Genomic DNA, 19,315 nt, shown 5'->3' with positions numbered 1-19,315 from the left:
GTTAAATGTATCTGAATATGCCCTTCACTTTCTCTCAGAATGTTTTGTGCTGTGCTGGTAGGTGGCAGCAAATGCCTACCCATGTGTTTTTGTTTTTGTTTTGTTTTAATTTATTTTATTTAATTTTTTTGGTGGGGGGGCAAGTGACTTAACTACGAAAACAGCTGTGAATATTACAAAAAGCATCTGGGGCTAACTCGTAGACCCTGAGGACAAGCCATTTTCAGCAGAACACACAGGCATGCATAACTTCACGGATTCAGGTTGCATTTCTCAATGAGTCTTTCTTCCTCCCTAGAAAGGAGAGCTGGGAGAACATTAAGAGTTTCTGTAAACTTCTCACAAGGTACCTATATTGCATGTAGGATATAGAGTTGGGCAGGTATAACTGTGGGATGTTTTGACTTTGTTTCTTCACTTGTGGCTAGACAGAGAATCACTCAATTTTCGTGAAGAAAAGGTATCTGTACCTTCTGAGGTACAGAAGGATGATAATGAACTGGACTTTGTCCTGTCCTGCTTTTAGGACATCACAGCTTTACATTGTTTTTACTTGTGCCCAATCCGAAACATGTCTATAAGCTGGTGAAATGAATAATCTTCAATGAGAAAAGTTTAATTGAATTGTTGCTTCATTAACAGAGTAGATCATATTACAAAAACATAGTACAAAGAGAGAAATTACCTAAAAATAACCAATGCTCTAATACCGTCTGGAGCTTTGTCATGCAATGCTTTACACGCAGCTAATATGTTCAGTTCAGGTTTTTTCCTTGTGTACAATCCAGTTCCTGCTTTCAACATCTTTCCATCACTGATCTTAGTCCACTCATCGGTGATTTGGTTTATGAAATACTAGTACATAATTATTCAGAACCCAAATGATTTTCTTATACCAATGCGTACAAGATGTGCAATACTGAAAAAAGCCATACTGCAGTACTGTGATAGCAAATGATAAATACTGTTAATCACAAAAGTATTTATTGGGACTTGCTTAACTCATGAATATAACAGGACTGAAATCAGTTCATCTAGATTTACCAAAACCAGGAAAAGACATAGGGAGAAAACTCTAAATAGTTTATACAGAAACATAATCATTATGTATACAATTTCTATTAAAATTTTGTTTCCTTCATATTTGTCACAAGTAATTTTTGACGAGCAGACAGTCTGAAGCCAGGCTCTTGGTGGTGCATCTCAGTTGACTTTGTTTGTTTTAACTTTTACATTATTTTTTGTTTTTCTACATACAACTTTTTAGTTTTTTTGCCATTTTTTCTTTAGACTGCCTCTGCAATGAACTTTGGCAGTGATAAAAGGCTGTTTAGCTTTACAAATGAGGTAGCAGGATCAAAAATTGTTGTGGATGGGTGTTAAGTTTTTGAGCCTTATTCTCCTTTCTTTCTGACCATCTGCATTATAACTTGAAAAACAGCCATCTGTGAAATCTCTTTGAGAAATTTGATTTAATTTGCACACCAGGTTTAAAAATTACTAGGGAAAGAGACACATTTAGCATGTCCAAAGCTTTGTATCTGGCAAATTAGGGGTTGGAGTTTATAGACCTGATGTATGTCAAAGTGATTTCATGTATATGTACAGAAAGAGCAAGGTTACTTTCCGTTAATTGCTATCAGAAATTACAATGTGACCTTTATACTCTGAACCAGGTGGAAGAAAAGTAACAATGACAAAACAAAACCCAGGTTTTTAGAAATGCCTAGGTGGCATAAAATGCTATCTCATAATATAATTTGGACCAAAAAAAAGGTAAAGAAAAAAACGAACTTGTATCAGATTACTCAAAGTCTTAATGAGATGAAAAACTGGGATGAATTAGTTAGCATTATGGCTTTATTTGCTCACTATGAAAAAAAACACAACAACCTTTTATCAAAAGCTTTGCCATTTTGCAAAAACAATCATTTGATTTGCAGGAGATCAAAAAAAAACATATAAGCATGTTGAGATGGAACATGATTAAATCTGGGAAGTCAAGAAAATTAGAATGCACAGTCAAAAAAGGGTAGATTCCATGTAAGAATATTCCTACAAAACCAGGCAAATCTTTAAGTCTTCTAGTAAACTTTTGTTTTTCTTTTGATTTTTATTAAACTATCAGCTTAAATGCTTTTAAAATCAAAATTTGCATTATTTAATTCCCTTTTAATGTGATTTAAAGAAAAAGAACCAAAGATCTCAGTTGTTTCACCAGGATGTTCAGAATATTACATTTAAGTATTATGACACAACAGCTACTTCCTTTGGAATTTGATTACTATTTAACTCACAAAATTCAGGCGTAAGCTGGCGGAAAAATTTATGACCATGACAATCTGTATTTACATAGACATAACCTGGAGGAGATGGATAATTTGCTGGGCACATCTCCTGTTTCTTTGGAGTATATTCTGTGCGATACATGGTTTCATCTTGAAAATGGGCTGGATTAGGAAGAATAACTTGTACAGGTTTGAAACTTTGTGCTGGAATGATCTGATGTGGTATGTAATGAGATTTGAATGTAGTTAAATCATAGAATTTCCCTGTGGGTTTCGGAATTTCCTGTTGTTTCTTAATAATTTCTTGTTGACAGATGTCCCAAGCTTTAAAGTCTTCCTTCATAGTAGTATTCCCTTGGAAGGGAGCATTGGTTATTCTTGGATTAGAAATTGGTCGTATGGGGACAGCAGGCGAAATCTCATGTTTTACATAATCAAGATGGCTTGTGGAGTTAAAATCCATGCTACCTGGGGGAGGAATGTACTCTTTTGTTTTGCGGACCTCAGGCAAGGAGACCAACCATGGCTGAAAATGATCCTGGAATTCAGTGACTCCATTAAAATGAGCATTGGATATGACTTTTGCTTTTTCAGGCTTGCAGCTTTTAGCGAGTGGCCCAGCTAGCCCTTTAAAATCACTCCGATGGGTTGTGAGATCTTCAAAGGGTTGGTTGTTTGGCCTGTACTCTTCTTTCAATTTCACAAATTTTGGTGCCAGTTGATGAGCAATATAAGAAGTGCGATGGCTCGTAGTACTATCAAAAGGCACATCTGAAAGTCTGGCCATGCATGGAGGTTTATAACTTTGTCTGGGATTCAGTTCCCTAGGAGCAAAGTCATCTTGAAATGTAGTAGGATTTCCAAACTTCTCTGTAGGTGGATGGTATATATGGTCCACCTTACTAGGTTCCCTTCTTTGAACTTCCCATGACCTATAGTCATCTTTAAGGCAAAAACAAAACTTCAAAAACTTCAACAGAAATAGCATATAAGTCTTATTACTTAGGAGCATGCCTTTAAAATTAAACCAACTTCTTGTACTAAACCTTGCAAACCAAAGGAAATGGATGTAAGTGAGAATGGTAATATTATCTGTGTGTTTATGATATGATAAATGTCTTCTATTATTGGTGTGATAAAAGCAGACCAAAAAAATGTACAATGCCTTATTTTGACAACTTCCTCGAGAAAAGAGAAAATGTTACATGTACCTATTAATTTCTCTCCTCTGTTCGTTTGCACCAAGCATTCTAACTTCCAGTTTTAATAGCTGTATCTGGTTCTTATTATCTCTTGCTATCTGTATCTTTCCTCATCTTGATTTTCATCCTTGCAGCTCTAGTAGATCACATCATTTATTTTTACATGCTTTTAACTGTGGGTCCAATGCAGTACGTGTAACAAATTGAGTTACATATTTTATATATAAACTTTTATGCTTTTATACAGAATATCAAAGTCACTTGCCAGCATGACTTTAAAGGAGATTTAGTGCCTTTGTACTGACACTTGTAATAGGAAAACTTCTGTCAAGACAGATCATTAATAGGATGATATGCAAGCTACACAATCCAGGAGAAATAAATCTAAAATCAACTTTTGACCTACCCTGTGGAAAAACACTGTGCTATCTGAGCTAAAACTATCTGAAAAATATTGTAACTTTAATTACAATCAACTTATGGCTGAGATAGCCTAACAGGTGTATGTTCGTTTCTCTCCTTCTACCCCAAGAAACCCAGAGAAGGTTTTTTCTTTAGAACCCATAAATGTCAGCTCTAAACAACTGGAGTGCTGAACATATTAAAGCATTATTGCCCACTTTCTATTATGTTTTACTCTCTAGCCCAAACTAAGAAATCCAGTTTCACATTGCCAATGTAGATAAGCAAAGATGAAAGTACTATTCTGAGTTATTTCTCTGTCTAAAGGCAGCATATACTATTACCTTGATATGTTGGTATGGTATCCAATTTTCCTCCCAGGGTGTGTTTTCTCTCTAAAGGTCTTACTAATGTCACTGGTTGTATTTTATGAGCATTATAATCTTTCTGGTATGTGGTTCCCAGTTCTCTCTCTCCAGTCTTTGGTTTATACTCTTCTTGTACACGAAAAGGTCGTCTCACGGTATCATATGGCAAATAATCAGACCTGAATTGGGGAAGAGGGAAACACTTGTTAAAAATGTCTTTTTAACAAGTGATGCAGTCATTCTTGTCGCTTTTCCATTGTACGGACAAACAACAACTTGCAATGTTTACTCTGAAAAATCAATCAATATAATATGTTAGAGGGTAACAAGGAGGAGAGGAAACCATACTACATAAATCTAGGGTCTCTGATGCAGCCTTTATTCAAAGGTTAAGGTGATAAAACTTCTTCAACACTCCAAGTCTTGTTCCCAGATTAAAAATATTCTTTAAACTATTTGAAAGGAGAATAGAAAAAGTTGCTATAATTTTACAAAGAAATGATCCAGAAAGCAGAAACAGAGCAAAGATCAAACTGCCACAGGTGTTTGACAACATTTGGCAACGTTTACTAATTGCATGAGGAGAGCAGAATATAAACAGAAAGAACATTTATTTCACTGTGGATCTCATGGATCTTTTTTATACAGGCATGTTACATAAAATGGGTTTATATTATATATATATAGGTGTATAAACAGTATATGTAGTACACAAACAGCTTTGCAGAAGGGCTTTTGACCTTTCTCTGCATGTCTCTTTCGCTTTTTTATAAACAGAAATGAAGTTTCACCTGTTGCCCACAGTGCATAAATTAAAACAAAGGAGGAAAAAAAGGTTATGCTCCTGTCACATTATTATTGTTAAGTACTGAATGAGTGCTCTGTTACTAACTTTTTGAAAGATGCTTTTTAATTCTGTAAGCTTGATGTCAGAATTTGTGCACTGATGGGACAGACCAACTGAACCCCTTTACAGTTGGTTTTCTTCAAACTCCTAACCATTTAGAACAGTCTGAACAAAACCAAATCCCTGTTTCTTTTTCTAAAATGTTTCATTTTCCCTGCTACCTCAGATATCCCACAGCTATCCCACAGAAATTTCCCCACTTTGTCATGCTTTTTTAGGCTAGATTAGACCTAGATTCCTAAAACAGGCAGAACAACGACAAAAATTTGGGATCACCTATACAGGTAAAAGATGCAGTACAGAATGCAAATCTTTCTGTGTGTCTGCTTCACTATTTTTGATGATCTTTTGTGGTCAATGTATTTCTACACTCAAAATGTTGCTTTTAAATACACTAAAAGAATAAGGGATTCGATGACTGTGTTTTGAAAACAATTTCAATACAATATTCAGTCCCCCTCGCCCCCATTAAAAAGAGAAAGTAAGAGAAACTTTATAAAGTAATTGTAAAACGTTGGTTTAAAATGTTTACTTAAATGTTGTAATTCCTTCCATTTTCCCACGATGCACTTGGTACTCTTGTTTTGGCTTAAGGCTCCGGGCAGGAGAGATGTTGCTATACTTGGGATATTTTTCCACATACTCTGTTGTGAGGCACGGCTGTTGTCCATTATCATAAATCCTTGTGGGTTTATGAGGGCAGCGATGGCGCCTGGGTAAAACACATCAGATGAGATCATTTTGAATAATTTCATTCAAGGGGAAAAAACATGTCCTATCTACTAGGAATGAATAACAAACAAGGAAGATTGAACAATGTCAGTAGCTTGAGTTTAAAATCTTTTCTGAGTGACAAAAACATAAAATATTGTGCTAATGGTACAGGTCCCAGAGCATGGTATACTAACAGTAATTAGCAGTATCAGTGCACCCCTTTGTACAGAATACAGAGGATGGATGGAGTTGATGTCAGCCATCTAGACAATGCTACCATCAAGATGCTTTCCTCTCTTTTTTTTAATCTCCAATGATATTACTACTTTTACTTGTAGAAATAAATAACTCTTCTGCTTGCTCCTTTGATAATTGTCTCTTTTTTACTGTTTTCCCTGTCTCTTTTTTACTGTTTTTTAATGTATTAAAAGTTTTAAGGAGAAAAGCGGCGAGTTCGGGTCGTTTGTGGCCATTCCCTTCCCTTTTCCTTTGCAACTGTTCCCCCTCCTACTGTTTTCCCTCATCTCTTATCCTTTTATATCTATGCACCTACACTTCTTTTCACCACAGCTCTTGATTTTGACTAACATTTTAGCGGTGGGAAATCTCACTTGCATTTCCAGCACTCTGCTGGCTATTTCTGACTTTCGAACCCCTTTTTTTCCAAGTGCTGATTAAATCCACTATCCCCCAAACTATTTTTTTTGAAGTGTTGACATCACTTTTTCTTAATAGGTGTTATTTCAATTGCACCTGATTGATAGGTGTAATACCTATTTTAATGACATCATTGTGTTAAAAGATGATAAGAAGTATATAATGACTTGCATTAATTAGTTACTTATGCCTTGTTGTTTTGTGTAAAATATGCATGAAATTAAAATGCATGTGTTAAGATTTTCCAGGCAATAAAGAAAACATTAGACCCATTTTAATTTTTATAATAGGCACTTGCATCTCCGTGGTAGTTTAAATTTCAAGCATAGTTTTAATTTTTTGTTTTGGTTCACATGGGATTATTATTTAATCTCTCCTTTAAGGAGATAAATAATGAAAGTTGTTTCTCCTACTTGTGGCTGATAATTTGCAATACTGGTTCAGATACAAGCACAGGGGAATAACAGGAACTAAAGCACAACTTTTAAAATGAATCTTGGGAAAGTCTGTAAATTAAACAGAAAAATAACAACAGGATTAGAAGGGTAAAAGTTTACAGCTCTTGCTGGGTGCAAATTCAAGTTTCAGTAAGCCAGATACGCAAGGAATAGTTCAAAAGTCTGCAGAGAAATTTAGCTAGCACTAAATATGAAGTAGAAAGAAAAAATGAATTAAAACAGGGTAAAATAAAATACAGAAACAGGTATGAAGGACAAGACAAGACACTGAAGTCATCTGGAACTGGAGATCCCTAGAGCTGTTGTTAGTTTGGGCTGCCTGACTTTGTCAGCTGAGGAGGGCAATAAATGAGGACCAAAGTAGCCCTACCTAAGAAGGCGCATCCTTTCAAAGCCTGGGGTGCTTACTCCTTTCCAATCAAAGTCAAGGGACAGTCAAGTAACAATTGAGAGACCTGTTCAGAACACAGCAGGGAAAGTACAGGAAAGGCAGGAAAACAAGGAGATGAGAGCGCTATTTCTCAGCATGCTGCTTGCTTGCCACTACATTGTCCATGAAATTCAGCTGTTACCATAGTAATAATTTTCTAAGTACAAACACGGCATGCTGTGTCATATAACATTTAAAAATAAGGGCTAGGCAAAGAAACTGTTGAATATGTTTTGAAAGCCAGTTGAAATACATGGTATCAAATCATTATGTTCTTTGCATATTCAAGCATACAGTTTAAACAAGTTTGAAATAAACAATGCTCATCTACAAAAACTTCATTTTTGACAATCTTTATTTTGCCATAAGCCGATCCAGAAGACCAATCACCAAACAAAACACCTCCTCTGCTTTGGTATCACAGGACTTTACAGACTGAGCTGTGACTGTTGTCTAAGCAATATTTTCAGAGCATCCCCCCTGAATGAGCATGCTACGACAGGGACAGCAGAAAAACAATTCTTTGCAGAGTGAGCCTGTAGCTCAGCATAAAGCTGAAGTCTGGTAAAGCAATCTGATGTACCTCTCCAGGGAAAGAAGTCTTTGTAACTGCTTTAGAATTCATTAATGAATCGAGTGTCCTCAATCCAAGTAATTTCTAGCATATGAAATAATTCGGAACAGCCTCTAACTATGCACAAATTTACTTAGGTTCTATGGGACTGTTCTGGAGGGTCCTACATCCTCCTTCCTGTGTTGTGAAAGAACTGTCAGTAGGACAACATCCCAGAGTAGATTTTCGGCTTAAAGAAGCTGTAAAATTGCCTTAATATAAATGCAAGTTAGATTTGAAGAAGAGATTTGGTTGTGTTGTTTTTGTTGTTGTTGTTGTTTGCTTCTTATAGTTAACCAATAAATCTACTTTTGGATGTTTTCTGGCTTAAACCAAATTTTCATTTAGATAGCAACTACCTAAAACTGATCGCATAGGGGCATCGCAGCTCCCTAGAGACTCTATGCTAAGAATCATCAACCAGAGAAGACAAATTACAGCTCTGACAAATGAAATATGTTGCTTGCAATATGCCCAAAACTCCTCAAGTAACTGGTTATTTTAAATGCCTTACTTGCAGTTATCTTAATTTCAGCCCCAGAGTTACTGATATTCAAATGGCTGTGGTGCTAACATGCCTCCCCCCGTGACTGACAGATGCCTGCTTTGACGGATTATTATTCTTTCCCTTCTTTGAGGGAGACTAATTACTTACGACTTTCATAATGTCTGAACAGAATCTCAGCAAGATAAAATTGACAGCCTACTGGGTCTCTGGTGCCAAATGCTATTGCTCTTATTATTTTAACAGAATGATGCTGAATTTCACTTACGTAGGATCTGGCACACGCTATTGTTTTTTTATACAGTGCCAGCAAGAGCCTTGAAATTTTCCCACAGAGCATTTTCCTCCAAGAGAATTAGGCTAATAATGAGAGACGTTTTAATGCTTATCATCATAAACAACTTATTACAAGAAGAAAAATCTCATTTTTTTTTAACTGCTGATGTACATGCTCTGGTACATAGCATGGGCTGAAAAGACAGAAGTTCCACGTGGATGTTGTATTTTTTGAGGGTTGTCTGCTTTCCTAGTGTTGACAGGAGACCTGATAGATTTTAGTGGGTTTGCATGTATTTGTGTTATCAGACTGAAGGTTTAATATATCCCCTATTTTAGAAAATTCTTCCTTTTAACTTAAATTTATTTAGGAATCTAGATTCTTAAGAAAATTACAACAAAAATGCAATAAATGAGGAAGAGCTGGCAGATAGAGAAGATAAAGCAGTAATTTATTTTTATATTTCAAAACTACATTTCTGTGCTCTTGCACGTCACAATTATATGTTATGGTAGACAAATACTATTCCTGAGTACAGAGACTTCATCTACCAAGGGGCTTTATTCTTCCTTGGGAGGCCAGATTTGAACATCCTTTATTTGCTGCCAGGCGTTTCTATTGGGCCAGTGATCTGAAGCCTGACTGTACTTGCTAGCAGGGGGAAATTTTCTCTTGTATGAAGTTAATGCATTTGGAACCTATGGGAAATATGAAAATAAAAATATTTCCTTCTCTTTATGGATCAAACCCAAGTAAAACTAGCTCATGCTTTCTCCACATTAAAAATATACCACTTCTAAAGAAATAGATCTGGAATATCTTAGGAAACAACATAGAACCCAAGCGTTACTCTGCATAATACAGTTATGAGAGCATTTTTGTGGTTTATTAAAAAAAAAAAAAAAAAACAAATAACCAGACTTATATCTTTACCATAGCAGCCTGAAAATGTTTGTCGTACAACATTGGTAACATCGTACGCTACAGCAGAAGTCTTAAGCTGATGATGACAGAAATTATGACAGTTAGTAAAACTACAGAAGTCCCCAGCACGGGACGTGAGAAGTATTGTATCTTTTGCAAACTGATCTTTTAGTACGCTCAGCTTTGGGTACACTTCCAGTGTCTTTTGGCATTGCAATTATTTGTTGATTTTGAAAATGATCACTAACTAAGCACAGAAATTGAATCAGTCTAAGGAAAAGGAATCTGAATAGATTCTTAAAAATATTTAAGAATGATTTTATTACTAAGAATTTAAGACTGCAAATCCAAAGTATGCAAAAATGGCACTCAGATGTGAACTTTTAATGAGTGAATTATGTATGTCACAATGCAAAAAGAATGTAATTCTGGAATTGTGGAGACCCTTTCCACTACCTTGTAAAAAGCCGAATAAAGTTCTCTCTTACTGACTTTCCTCCCTCTCATGTGTAAATTTCTCAGTGTTTTTTTTTCTTCTGTGCATAAATAACTGCAAGTGTGACCTGTTTTAATATTTAGAATGAAACAGTATTTATATCTCCATTAAATTTCCAAAAAACTAATAACAATATACAATAACAAAAATAACAATAACAAAATAACAATAATTTGCAAATAACTAAATGATAACTTGTACAAAACATTAATGTTTTTGTTCCCTTTGAAATCTCTTCTTATGTGCACTGCAATATCCAGGTAACGGTGCCAAGCGACCAGTGTTCCCCTGAACACAGAAACTCCACAGCTATGCCCCGACAAACACAATGCACTGCCTGAACCAGGAACGGCTGAGGTTTGTTTCACTGACTACAAAGACGTCAGCGATGTTTATTTTAAACCATGTGTTTTGTGCGTGTTTTATTCAATTAGTCGAATTCATGTCATTCTAGGGGGTCTTTGATTTGAGAATTTTCAGCTGAGTTGAAAAACGTACAGTGAGGGAGGTACCTGCTTGGTCCTGAGATAACGGCTTTTGGATCTGTTACCTGCCCACTTTCCTGCCACGAATATTGCAAGAGGAGAGGATTGTTGAAGCAGAAAAAATGCCTCAGGTCTTCAGGAACTACTCGGGTCTCATGCGTGCCCTCAGGAGTGACACACGTGATACCAGGATGAATTCTCTGGCATGTAGCGTTTTTCGTTCATTTGTTGTTAATATAAAAGACTGAATCCTTGAATGTGGTGATCGGGTGACAATTCCAGGACGATTACGCTTCTGGTTTTTGAAGCGGACACAGGGACGAACGTGAAAGCACGAAGAGTGCTGACCCCAAGCCCACGGACCCCACAGCTGAGTTCTGCAGGGTGCCCACCAGCCGTGCCCTGGCGACCCCGACCCGTGAGGTCCCGCCCCGCAGCACGCCCCCGAAACCCGCCGGCTCCCCGCGGCACCCCAGCTGCCCTTGCTGCCGGCCCTGGGTCCCGGTACCAGCCCCGGTTCCTCCCCTCAGCCCTCCCCGGGGGCCGCGGCGCTCACCCGCAGGTGCAGATGGCGCACAGGCAGCGCGGCGGCGCCATCTTCCCCGCGGCCGCCGCGGTAACCGTGGGGACGCTCCATGGCAACGGCGTCGCGCCGGGAGGGCCCCGGCCGGCCTCCGTCCGACGTCACGCAGCGGGGGGCGGGAGCGGAGCGGGAGCGGAACCGGAGCGGAACCGGAGCGGAACCGGAGCGGGCTTCCGGGTGCGGGCGGTGCGGGGCCGACAGGGAGCTGAGGTGGGGGGGGGGGGAAGCGCGTTACCTCAGGGGGAAGGGGGAAAGGGAGGCCGGGGGGGGGGGAGGCGGCGTGAGGCGGGCGCCTGTGCCCCGTGAGTGGGCCCGGTCACAGGTTGGGTAATTAGAAAAACGTCGCCTCGCGTGTCGTGTGTCACTTAACTGCTCCTCTGCCTTCGCAGGGGCACCAGCCATGGTCCTGGCCGGCGCGGGGAGGATGGCGGGCCTCCAGAGGAGGACGGCAGGGATCAGGAATATCTGCATCTTGGCGCACGTGGATCACGGTGGGACGGGGTGGTGGTGGTGGTGGAAACCCGGGGAGCTCGGCGGTGCTTTGGGAGGTGGCGAGGTGTTTGGGGCGCTCTGGTTTAAAGCAGTACGTCTTCTTTTGTTCGGCTTTAAGCTGGTGTAATTCTGACTCTGAGAAGTAAATTTTGTCTGTTGCGCGTTAATTTCACCCTCGTGCAGCTTGTCCTTTAAGCACTTGAGTATTGAACAACTTGAAATAGCTGAACGTTTTCCATTTTTATAATGACAAATGATGACATAAATACGTGTATGCGTTAGGTGGTCTATTTTATTTCTACATTTACTTAGTGGAAGTGTGTTATGTAGGTGAAAGTAATAAATTTTTGTTTTATGACACCAATCTTTTGTCTAATTACATGATATATTACAGTTCTGAAGTATGGTTTGCTATTTCTTCTACTTTTCTGGTTATAGCAGGTAAAGGCACACCTGCTCTGAAAAATAAATTTGTTGGCACCTAACACATAAAGTTGAGTCACTTGAATTTTTTTTTTTAGGTTAGTTTGTACTTTCCTGGCTGTTATTAATGTTGGTAGAACACAAGATGTTGATGAATGTTTCTGTTTCGGAACACTAGATATTGTCACTATTCACAGTATTGTCACATCTTTTTCAATTGTCTGTATTTATTTAAACTAAGTAATCTGTTTTCCTTTTTAGGTAAAACTACTCTAGCTGATTGTCTGATCTCTAGCAATGGAATAATCTCTAGCCGCTTAGCAGGAAAGGTAGAGTTACACTCATTTTTAACAGAATTCTGGTGTGTATGCGCTGGGATTGTAAATAATCTACTGCTAGTCTTGCTAAACCTTATTTTCTCACAATTACAGTCTTTGACAGTTGATGAGTAACTTGTGAAATAATTCCACGGATTTATCTCCTGTTCTCTTGTTTTTGTACTCAGCTGAGATACCTAGACAGTAGAGAGGATGAACAGATCCGAGGAATAACAATGAAATCTAGTGCAATTTCATTGCACTTTAAGAAAGGTAAGTTGTTGATGCTGGCAAGTATAAACTTTAATATATATTTATTTTTTTTCCCTGCCTCTTCATTATTGCTGCTGAGATCTTTTCCTCTGCAACTTTTGAATCTCTCAGTGTTAGGCCATTGTTCTGCAAAGACTTAGGCATGTATTCGACTGTTAGCCAAGATAAAAAAGCTCTATCACGGTGTTAGGAAAATGGTTTTAAGCGTTTGCAATAAGCAAGAGAGGAGCTGCCAGCTGGATACTTAGGTGTACTCAGTATAGTATTCTGCAGCTTCCGATTATTACATTTCACAGTTTCATGAGCTTCAAAATTTAAAATCTGCTGTTAATGTTTTCATAGAGGACGTAATTTCAGTTTTGCCTGTTTTTGTGCTTAAACCACAGTAACTAGCTAACTTTGCAGTGTAGAAATATGAGAACTTGACTAAGTGAAGACAATTAGAATAGTTGTCTCCATCTTTTTTTTTTCTACTTAAGATATGAATCTTTATGTTTGATCTTAAGGCTTCAAATACTGTCAGTTAAAGCAAGAACTTCCTTCAAAAACCAACAATTTTTTAATGATTGTGCACAGTCTATTGTGTACAAGATATTCACTGCACTCATATTATTAAGATGCAAGTTATACTCTGCTGTGAATTGTTCAGAATTTTATATAGCATACCTATACTGACTCCATGTTCCTCACCAGTTTTACCTTCAGCTAGGTGAATCATAAACATGATGAAATACATTGCTAACAGGCTTGTGCAAGAAAAAAAAAATTGCATGAACCTTAAAAGCCGCCATAAGTCATCTTACTATCGCCATTTCAGCTACATACGATTATAAAGCACAGTTGAGATCAGCGATCTTCCAGCTAAGCGTTGCAGGCTAGGTCTGTTTTATTATTGTCTCTGAAATGACCTTACTTTACTAGTTAGAACCTTTTATGTCTGTTGTTTTTCTGTTTTATTGAAATTTAGATTCTAATATAAATTCTTAAACAAGAAAGTTAATTTCTTCTTACTTTGGTTGTGGCTGATGGTAAATGCAATAAATTCATAAAATACTGACTGGGGTCTCTTCAATAAGCAGAAGTTTAGAGGGACAGTAGTTTGGAAAACATTGGAAAAAAACTGTTTTTAATACCTTAGATGTTTTCATACTATGGAGTCATGTGTTTTATTAAGAAAATCTCAAATACTGAAATAAAGCGTTTTATTAAGAGTATAGGATTTACTTTAATGACTGTCTATTCTGGTTTATCCTTAAAATGCAGACTGTGGGGAAGTTGATCTGTGCTTTAGCTATTGATCTATTTGTAATGCTGCTACAAGCTAGTTTTGTTTGTTTTTAAGGTAGTTGGACATTGAAAGGTGAAGGCTCGCATTAAAGATAGGTGAACTTGAAATTGCTTAGGCATAAGCCACTAGATATCATGCTGCTGCAGTCTTCTGGCATATTTGTGTTTTTTCTTTAACATAATAGTTACTGCAGTTTTTGCCCCTAGAAATTAATACTAGTTGAGCACAGTATTAACAACGTGGCCCAAATAAATAACTGTTCTGAAATATTTATTGTTTGATCCTAGGTGATCAGGAGTATCTGATTAATTTAATAGATTCCCCAGGGCACGTGGATTTTTCTTCAGAAGTATCTACTGCTGTCCGACTCTGTGATGGTTGTATCATAGTGGTGGATGCTGTTGAAGGAGTCTGTCCACAGGTGAAATAAAGTATATTAAATTGAGAAAAAGGGTAGTGAAGAGCAAGTAACCAAACCAGAATTGCGTATATGTCTTAAGTATATAACATAGAAATAAAAGATATGCTGCTTTAAGAAGCTTTGAACAACTTCTAATAAATGATAGTGTACTTGAGGTCTGAAAGAGGATAGTTAGTTTCCTGGTTTTGCTAGTTAATTTCATAGTACAGCTGGTGAGTGGGTGTTAGGGTTGAAACAGTGAGTATATATTTTTTCTAGTAATAGATTATTTGTGTAAAGACGAAATAAGTGTGTTAAGGTAAATTATTTAGTAACTTTGTGTGCTTATAGGGTAATGAAAATGGGAAAAATAATGCAAAATAACATTGAGTTTGTTTTATTCATGACTTGCTTTTGTAAGGAGCGTGGGCTTTTTTGCTATTAAAATACTTTCTGCAGAATTCTATAATAACTAACACTATGTACCATCGAAGTCAAATGATAAGTTGACATTCAAACCAGAACCTTATTATGTGTTTAATTAAATTTTAGATTTAATTGTCATTCACTTTAACATTCTATGTCCTGAGATATCAAGCTTTCTGTAATGGATTTTTTAAACTCTTATTTTCTTAATAGACTCAAGCAGTTCTACGGCAGGCTTGGCTAGAAAATATTCGTCCAGTATTGGTGATAAATAAAATCGATCGCTTGATTGTAGAGCTCAAGTTCACCCCTCAAGAAGCATACTTGCACCTTAAGAATATCTTAGAGCAGGTATTTATACCATAGCATCATGTTCACAAAACAGATTTTGCCGTGGGTTCCCCCTGCCTTGTCTCCATTCTTGAATTAAAGAGACTGTCATTTTCAGTGGCTTATTGCTGGAATAAACTTGGCACAGCAGAACCAGTTTTTCTTACAAGCACTACAATATCTAGTCTAATTTATTTTCTTTCTAGTTGGCTCTGAGGTTCATTCAGAATGCACTTGATAGAGAAAAGAGAATCAAATGCCGCTTGACAGAGAGTCTGTCTTTTTTAAGAGATAATGTGTTGTATGTTTTGCTCTGTTGCATTGCTTAAACTGGGGATAGATGAGGAATGTCTTTAGACTATTCTTGATAATAATGGATTTATGCAGGGATTAAGTTAATTTGGAGGCAGTTAAATTGCCTGCAAACTTTTTTGAGAGCTTTTAAACAGCTACCTACATGGTTTTCCTTTGCCCTCTTTGTTGTTTACTCGTTGGCAGTAATATTTATATTTCATCATTCCCTGTTCTGAGAAACAAAGTGTGCTCCATATAATACTCTATATCTGATTCAATCTTGACATGGCTGACTGATCTGGATAGCACACCATGCTAGTCTATGCCAAATACACAAAGCCCATGTTTTAAATTTTCAAATGAATCACAAGTGCACTAGTTATTAAAACAACAAAAAATGTTTATATTTTGGAGGGTGGGGGTATTGTATTTTAATTGCAATTGCTGTGAAAGAGTGAACAAATCTTTGTATGTTTTTATATACCCTTCCATAGATCAATGCAGTCACTGGAACACTCTTTACCTCTAAAGTTTTAGAAGAAAGAGCTGAGAAAGAAACAGAAGGTGAAAATATTTCAGACACAGCGCTTGGAGATCAAATTTATGACTGGAGTGCTGGACTGGAAGATACTGATGATTCCCATCTCTATTTTTCGCCAGACCATGGAAATGTGGTGTTTGCCAGTGCAATTGATGGATGGGGTTTTGGGTAAGTATGGTACTTAGTTAATGCCCTTTTTGATTTTTTTTAATTGATCTCTGCAAGTAATCTCAAATTTAAAGTATTTTGAGCTCCTTCATGTTTCTAAAGATTTTTAACATTTTTTCTGTGATACGCAACTTTTTATCTGTTCTAATATATATTAACATTGGACAGCTGAAAAGACTGCTACTCTGGCCTGTGATTTGGAGACCTATGTTATTCTTACACAGCAGCTGCTTAGCCCACTGTAGCGTTCAGCCTAGCCTGGTAAACTTAGTGTGTTGTTAATTACTTACGTTCAATAGGCTTTACAAGACTTGGCTTAAAACTGCAGCAGCACAAGAGCTGTTTCGCAAGTAGGCTGGACCTTCCAGCTACAGGGCTGGTGAAGTTTGTAACAAGCATAGAACAGACAGCTGGCATCGGGGCAGCAGTTTCAGCTGTTCAATTCTGCCCAATATAGTTTTGGGTCACAGCATTACTGTGGTCTTTTTTTTTTTTCTGCATCAGATTTTGTCTTGTCTTTGAAATTGTGTTTGTTTTTAAGTGTTTATGCTTATCAGTCTTAATCTAGCTTTTTTTTTCCATTCTTTTCCTCATTCAGGTGCATTTTTTATCTCCTTTTACCTAATATCTTTATGCTTGTTTCAGCAGTTACCATTGCAGAGATATTTAAGTAAAATTAAGAAACTTGGAGCAGAACAATTTCAGGAAAATTATCAGTATTACTGTATCTGAGTTTGTGATCAGTTCTGGTTTTCAGTCCTGTTCTTGGTAATTAGTTTTGAAAGGTAGTATGCTGTAGTAAAGATTACACGTGTTCTGATTGCTGGCCGCAAGGTGGAGTCCTTGTCTTCATCATGACTATGTAATTAAAAAGATACACTCAGTAATACAGTATGTCTTTAATGTTGCAAAACCTTAAAAAAAAAAAAAAAAGGATTAAAACTTGTATTTAAAGTTCATTGAATAGTTTGTAATTAACTCAAACATTTCTTATCACTGCAGGAAAAAGGAAAAATAAAATAGGTTACTTTAGTTTAATTATCTGCTATGAATAATAACGTATAAAAAAAACATCCAACAAACCAGCATATAAGTTGTGTAAAGGAAATTGAAAGCAAATCTTCAGATTCTTGGAATATTCTTCAGTCTGAAATAGATTTAGTTGTAGAAGATGAGTGAAGGCAGACATTTTCGTCTCTGAAGGCTAGAAGATTTTTATCAGATACCTTTGGTGGTCCACACATAAACACACACCTTATGGGAGCAGAGAGCTTTGCGTATGGTGCCCACAGCCATGACTAGGCAGTACTACGTGCTGCTTTCCTGCTTTATGTCACACTATGCTGGGGATACCCAAAATTCTCCCTGGTTGGATCTCCTTTTGCTTCTCAAGCTACACAGCAACACTGCGTATCCTGAACTGTTGTGCAGTATGGCTCTGATGCTGAAAATACCACCTTGTAGCTGCTTTCTGCTTTCCTACACCTGGGATGACTGTATGCCACAATGTCTTCTTCCTTCCCTGCACACCCTGCTCAGCTGTGCAGTGCAACCCACTCCCTTTTGCCAAAATCACTGTCATTTCTCCTTCAGTTTAAGAGCTGTCTCACACTCTGGTGTCTCTAGCTGGAGGGAGAGCACACTGAACATATGGCAGGGAGCAATGTAATTTTTAGTATATTCAGAAGGTGTAGGAATGTGTCCCCCTTTTAAGGAAAGAAGTTACCAGATTGGCTAAAGAAGTGTGTGGCTAAATAGATCTCATAGGTATTTTTTAGGTGTGTAGAAATCTGACACTTCTGGATTTCAAATAAGAGGTTATCAAATATAATTACTATGCAAATAGAATTGTTCCAATTGTGAACAGTTGTGTATATTTTTGTTTCTGCATGCATGGGATGAAGATAGGTAGAATTTTTTTCTGTTACTGTTTACTGAATATATTCAGTGGGGAGACCGCAGAAGCTTCAGAAGTCCCTCTTTAGGTCCTAAGCAGCCTACTTTTATTAATTCATGGGCTCCAATGGAAAACAATTGGCTTTTCCTTTTAATATTACAGTTTCTGTATTATTTTATGGGCTAGACTTGATATTAAAGCAATGCTCTAAACCACAATGCCTAAAGTAGTTAACTTAAAAAGTAATTGCTATCATCTGAGGGCTGAAGTTTGGCTAGAAAGAATACTTGATTTTTAATTTTTACCATTCTAGTCACAGGTTGTAATTAGAATGCATAAGGTAACCTCTTTCATAGAATAAGTTCAAGAGTCATGACTTAAAATATTTAAAACTTTTTAAGTTATATTTTTGATGTTGTGTGGTTTTTTCTTGTTTTCTGGTTTTTACTGGGGGAGAGTAGTATATGGGTATTTATTTCATTTAAACAAATTCAGTCTTCAAGCTGACTTAAAACAAAAATGTATAAATATTGCTGACATTTTTAAGCTGTTGCCACTGAATGTTTTTGCAGGTACAAATGTTAAAAAATGGGAGCTAAAGAGAAGGCAATTGGAAAAGTGGGAGCAAAACAAAGACTTGAGATATGTATGATTTTCATGTAAGCTATCACTTGCTTAGGCTGATAAACACCTGTAAACAACATTACGCTTTTATCAAGTTGCCTTTTGTTTTCTTGCAGCATTGAGCATTTTGCAAAACTGTACAGCCAGAAGATTGGAATCAAGCCTGCAGTGCTTCTGAAGACTTTATGGGGAGATTATTATCTAAATACAAAAGCAAAGAAGATAATGAAAGGTGATCAGGTAGGGCAGTTGTCAGAAATATTACTTGTGGTTTATTTAGTTTGTTGTTTTCTTTTTTTTTTTTTTTGGCCAACTCCTCATTTTGCGGTTTGAGAATTGATCTCAGCACCTGTCTAGTCAACATTTGTGGAAGCATAAAGTTACTATGGTAGCCTTAGAAATGAGACCATTCAAAAACTTAACCATTCAAAGGCTACAGGAAAGAACTCTCATCCAATTTATAGTGCTCACTGTTGCTCTTAAATCTCTCTGCTCACAAAATAAGAGGCATTCCAGCTTCAAGGATTCAGGGT

The 19,315-nt window shown here is 37.2% G+C and overlaps 2 protein-coding genes across 7 annotated transcripts in view; one reads left to right on the top strand and one right to left on the bottom strand.

Annotated features, from left to right (window-relative positions):
- Positions 1–595: 595 nt before the first annotated feature.
- On the bottom strand, positions 596–11,421 carry SAXO2 (stabilizer of axonemal microtubules 2). Of its 5 annotated transcripts, XM_013192784.3 has the most exons (5): positions 11,283–11,364; positions 10,202–10,308; positions 5,700–5,879; positions 4,237–4,439; positions 596–3,230 (listed from the first exon to the last, which is right to left on the bottom strand). In XM_013192784.3, the coding sequence occupies exons 3-5, from the start codon at positions 5,720–5,722 to the stop codon at positions 2,248–2,250; spliced, it is 1,209 nt and encodes a 402-aa protein (XP_013048238.3). In that variant the 5' UTR covers positions 5,723–5,879; positions 10,202–10,308; positions 11,283–11,364; the 3' UTR covers positions 596–2,247. The 5 variants fall into 5 exon arrangements, with proteins under 5 accessions (XP_013048238.3, XP_047927891.2, XP_066860004.1 ...); XM_048071934.2 differs by lacking the exon at positions 10,202–10,308 and having other exon boundaries at positions 11,283–11,421; XM_067003903.1 differs by lacking the exon at positions 10,202–10,308 and having other exon boundaries at positions 5,811–5,879; positions 11,283–11,421.
- The window catches only part of EFL1 (elongation factor like GTPase 1), a 71,694-nt gene continuing 63,783 nt past the window's right edge, over positions 11,405–19,315 (top strand). Inside the window, exons 1-8 of one of the 2 annotated variants that reach the window (XM_067003901.1) lie at positions 11,405–11,486; positions 11,699–11,800; positions 12,486–12,553; positions 12,730–12,814; positions 14,390–14,523; positions 15,142–15,279; positions 16,047–16,261; positions 18,899–19,022. In XM_067003901.1, the coding sequence (XP_066860002.1) occupies positions 11,710–11,800; positions 12,486–12,553; positions 12,730–12,814; positions 14,390–14,523; positions 15,142–15,279; positions 16,047–16,261; positions 18,899–19,022 (855 nt within the window). In that variant the 5' untranslated portion in view covers positions 11,405–11,486; positions 11,699–11,709. Of the gene's footprint in view, positions 11,520–11,698; positions 11,801–12,485; positions 12,554–12,729; positions 12,815–14,389; positions 14,524–15,141; positions 15,280–16,046; positions 16,262–18,898; positions 19,023–19,315 lie in introns of both variants that reach the window. The other variant, XM_067003900.1, reaches the window with a different exon arrangement.

The sequence above is a fragment of the Anser cygnoides genome, chromosome 11 (genome assembly GCF_040182565.1).
Source record: "Anser cygnoides isolate HZ-2024a breed goose chromosome 11, Taihu_goose_T2T_genome, whole genome shotgun sequence".
NCBI lineage: Eukaryota > Metazoa > Chordata > Aves > Anseriformes > Anatidae > Anser > Anser cygnoides.
The sequence above is the reverse complement of the archived record's forward strand: the minus strand, read 5'-3'. Positions and strand labels throughout refer to the sequence as shown.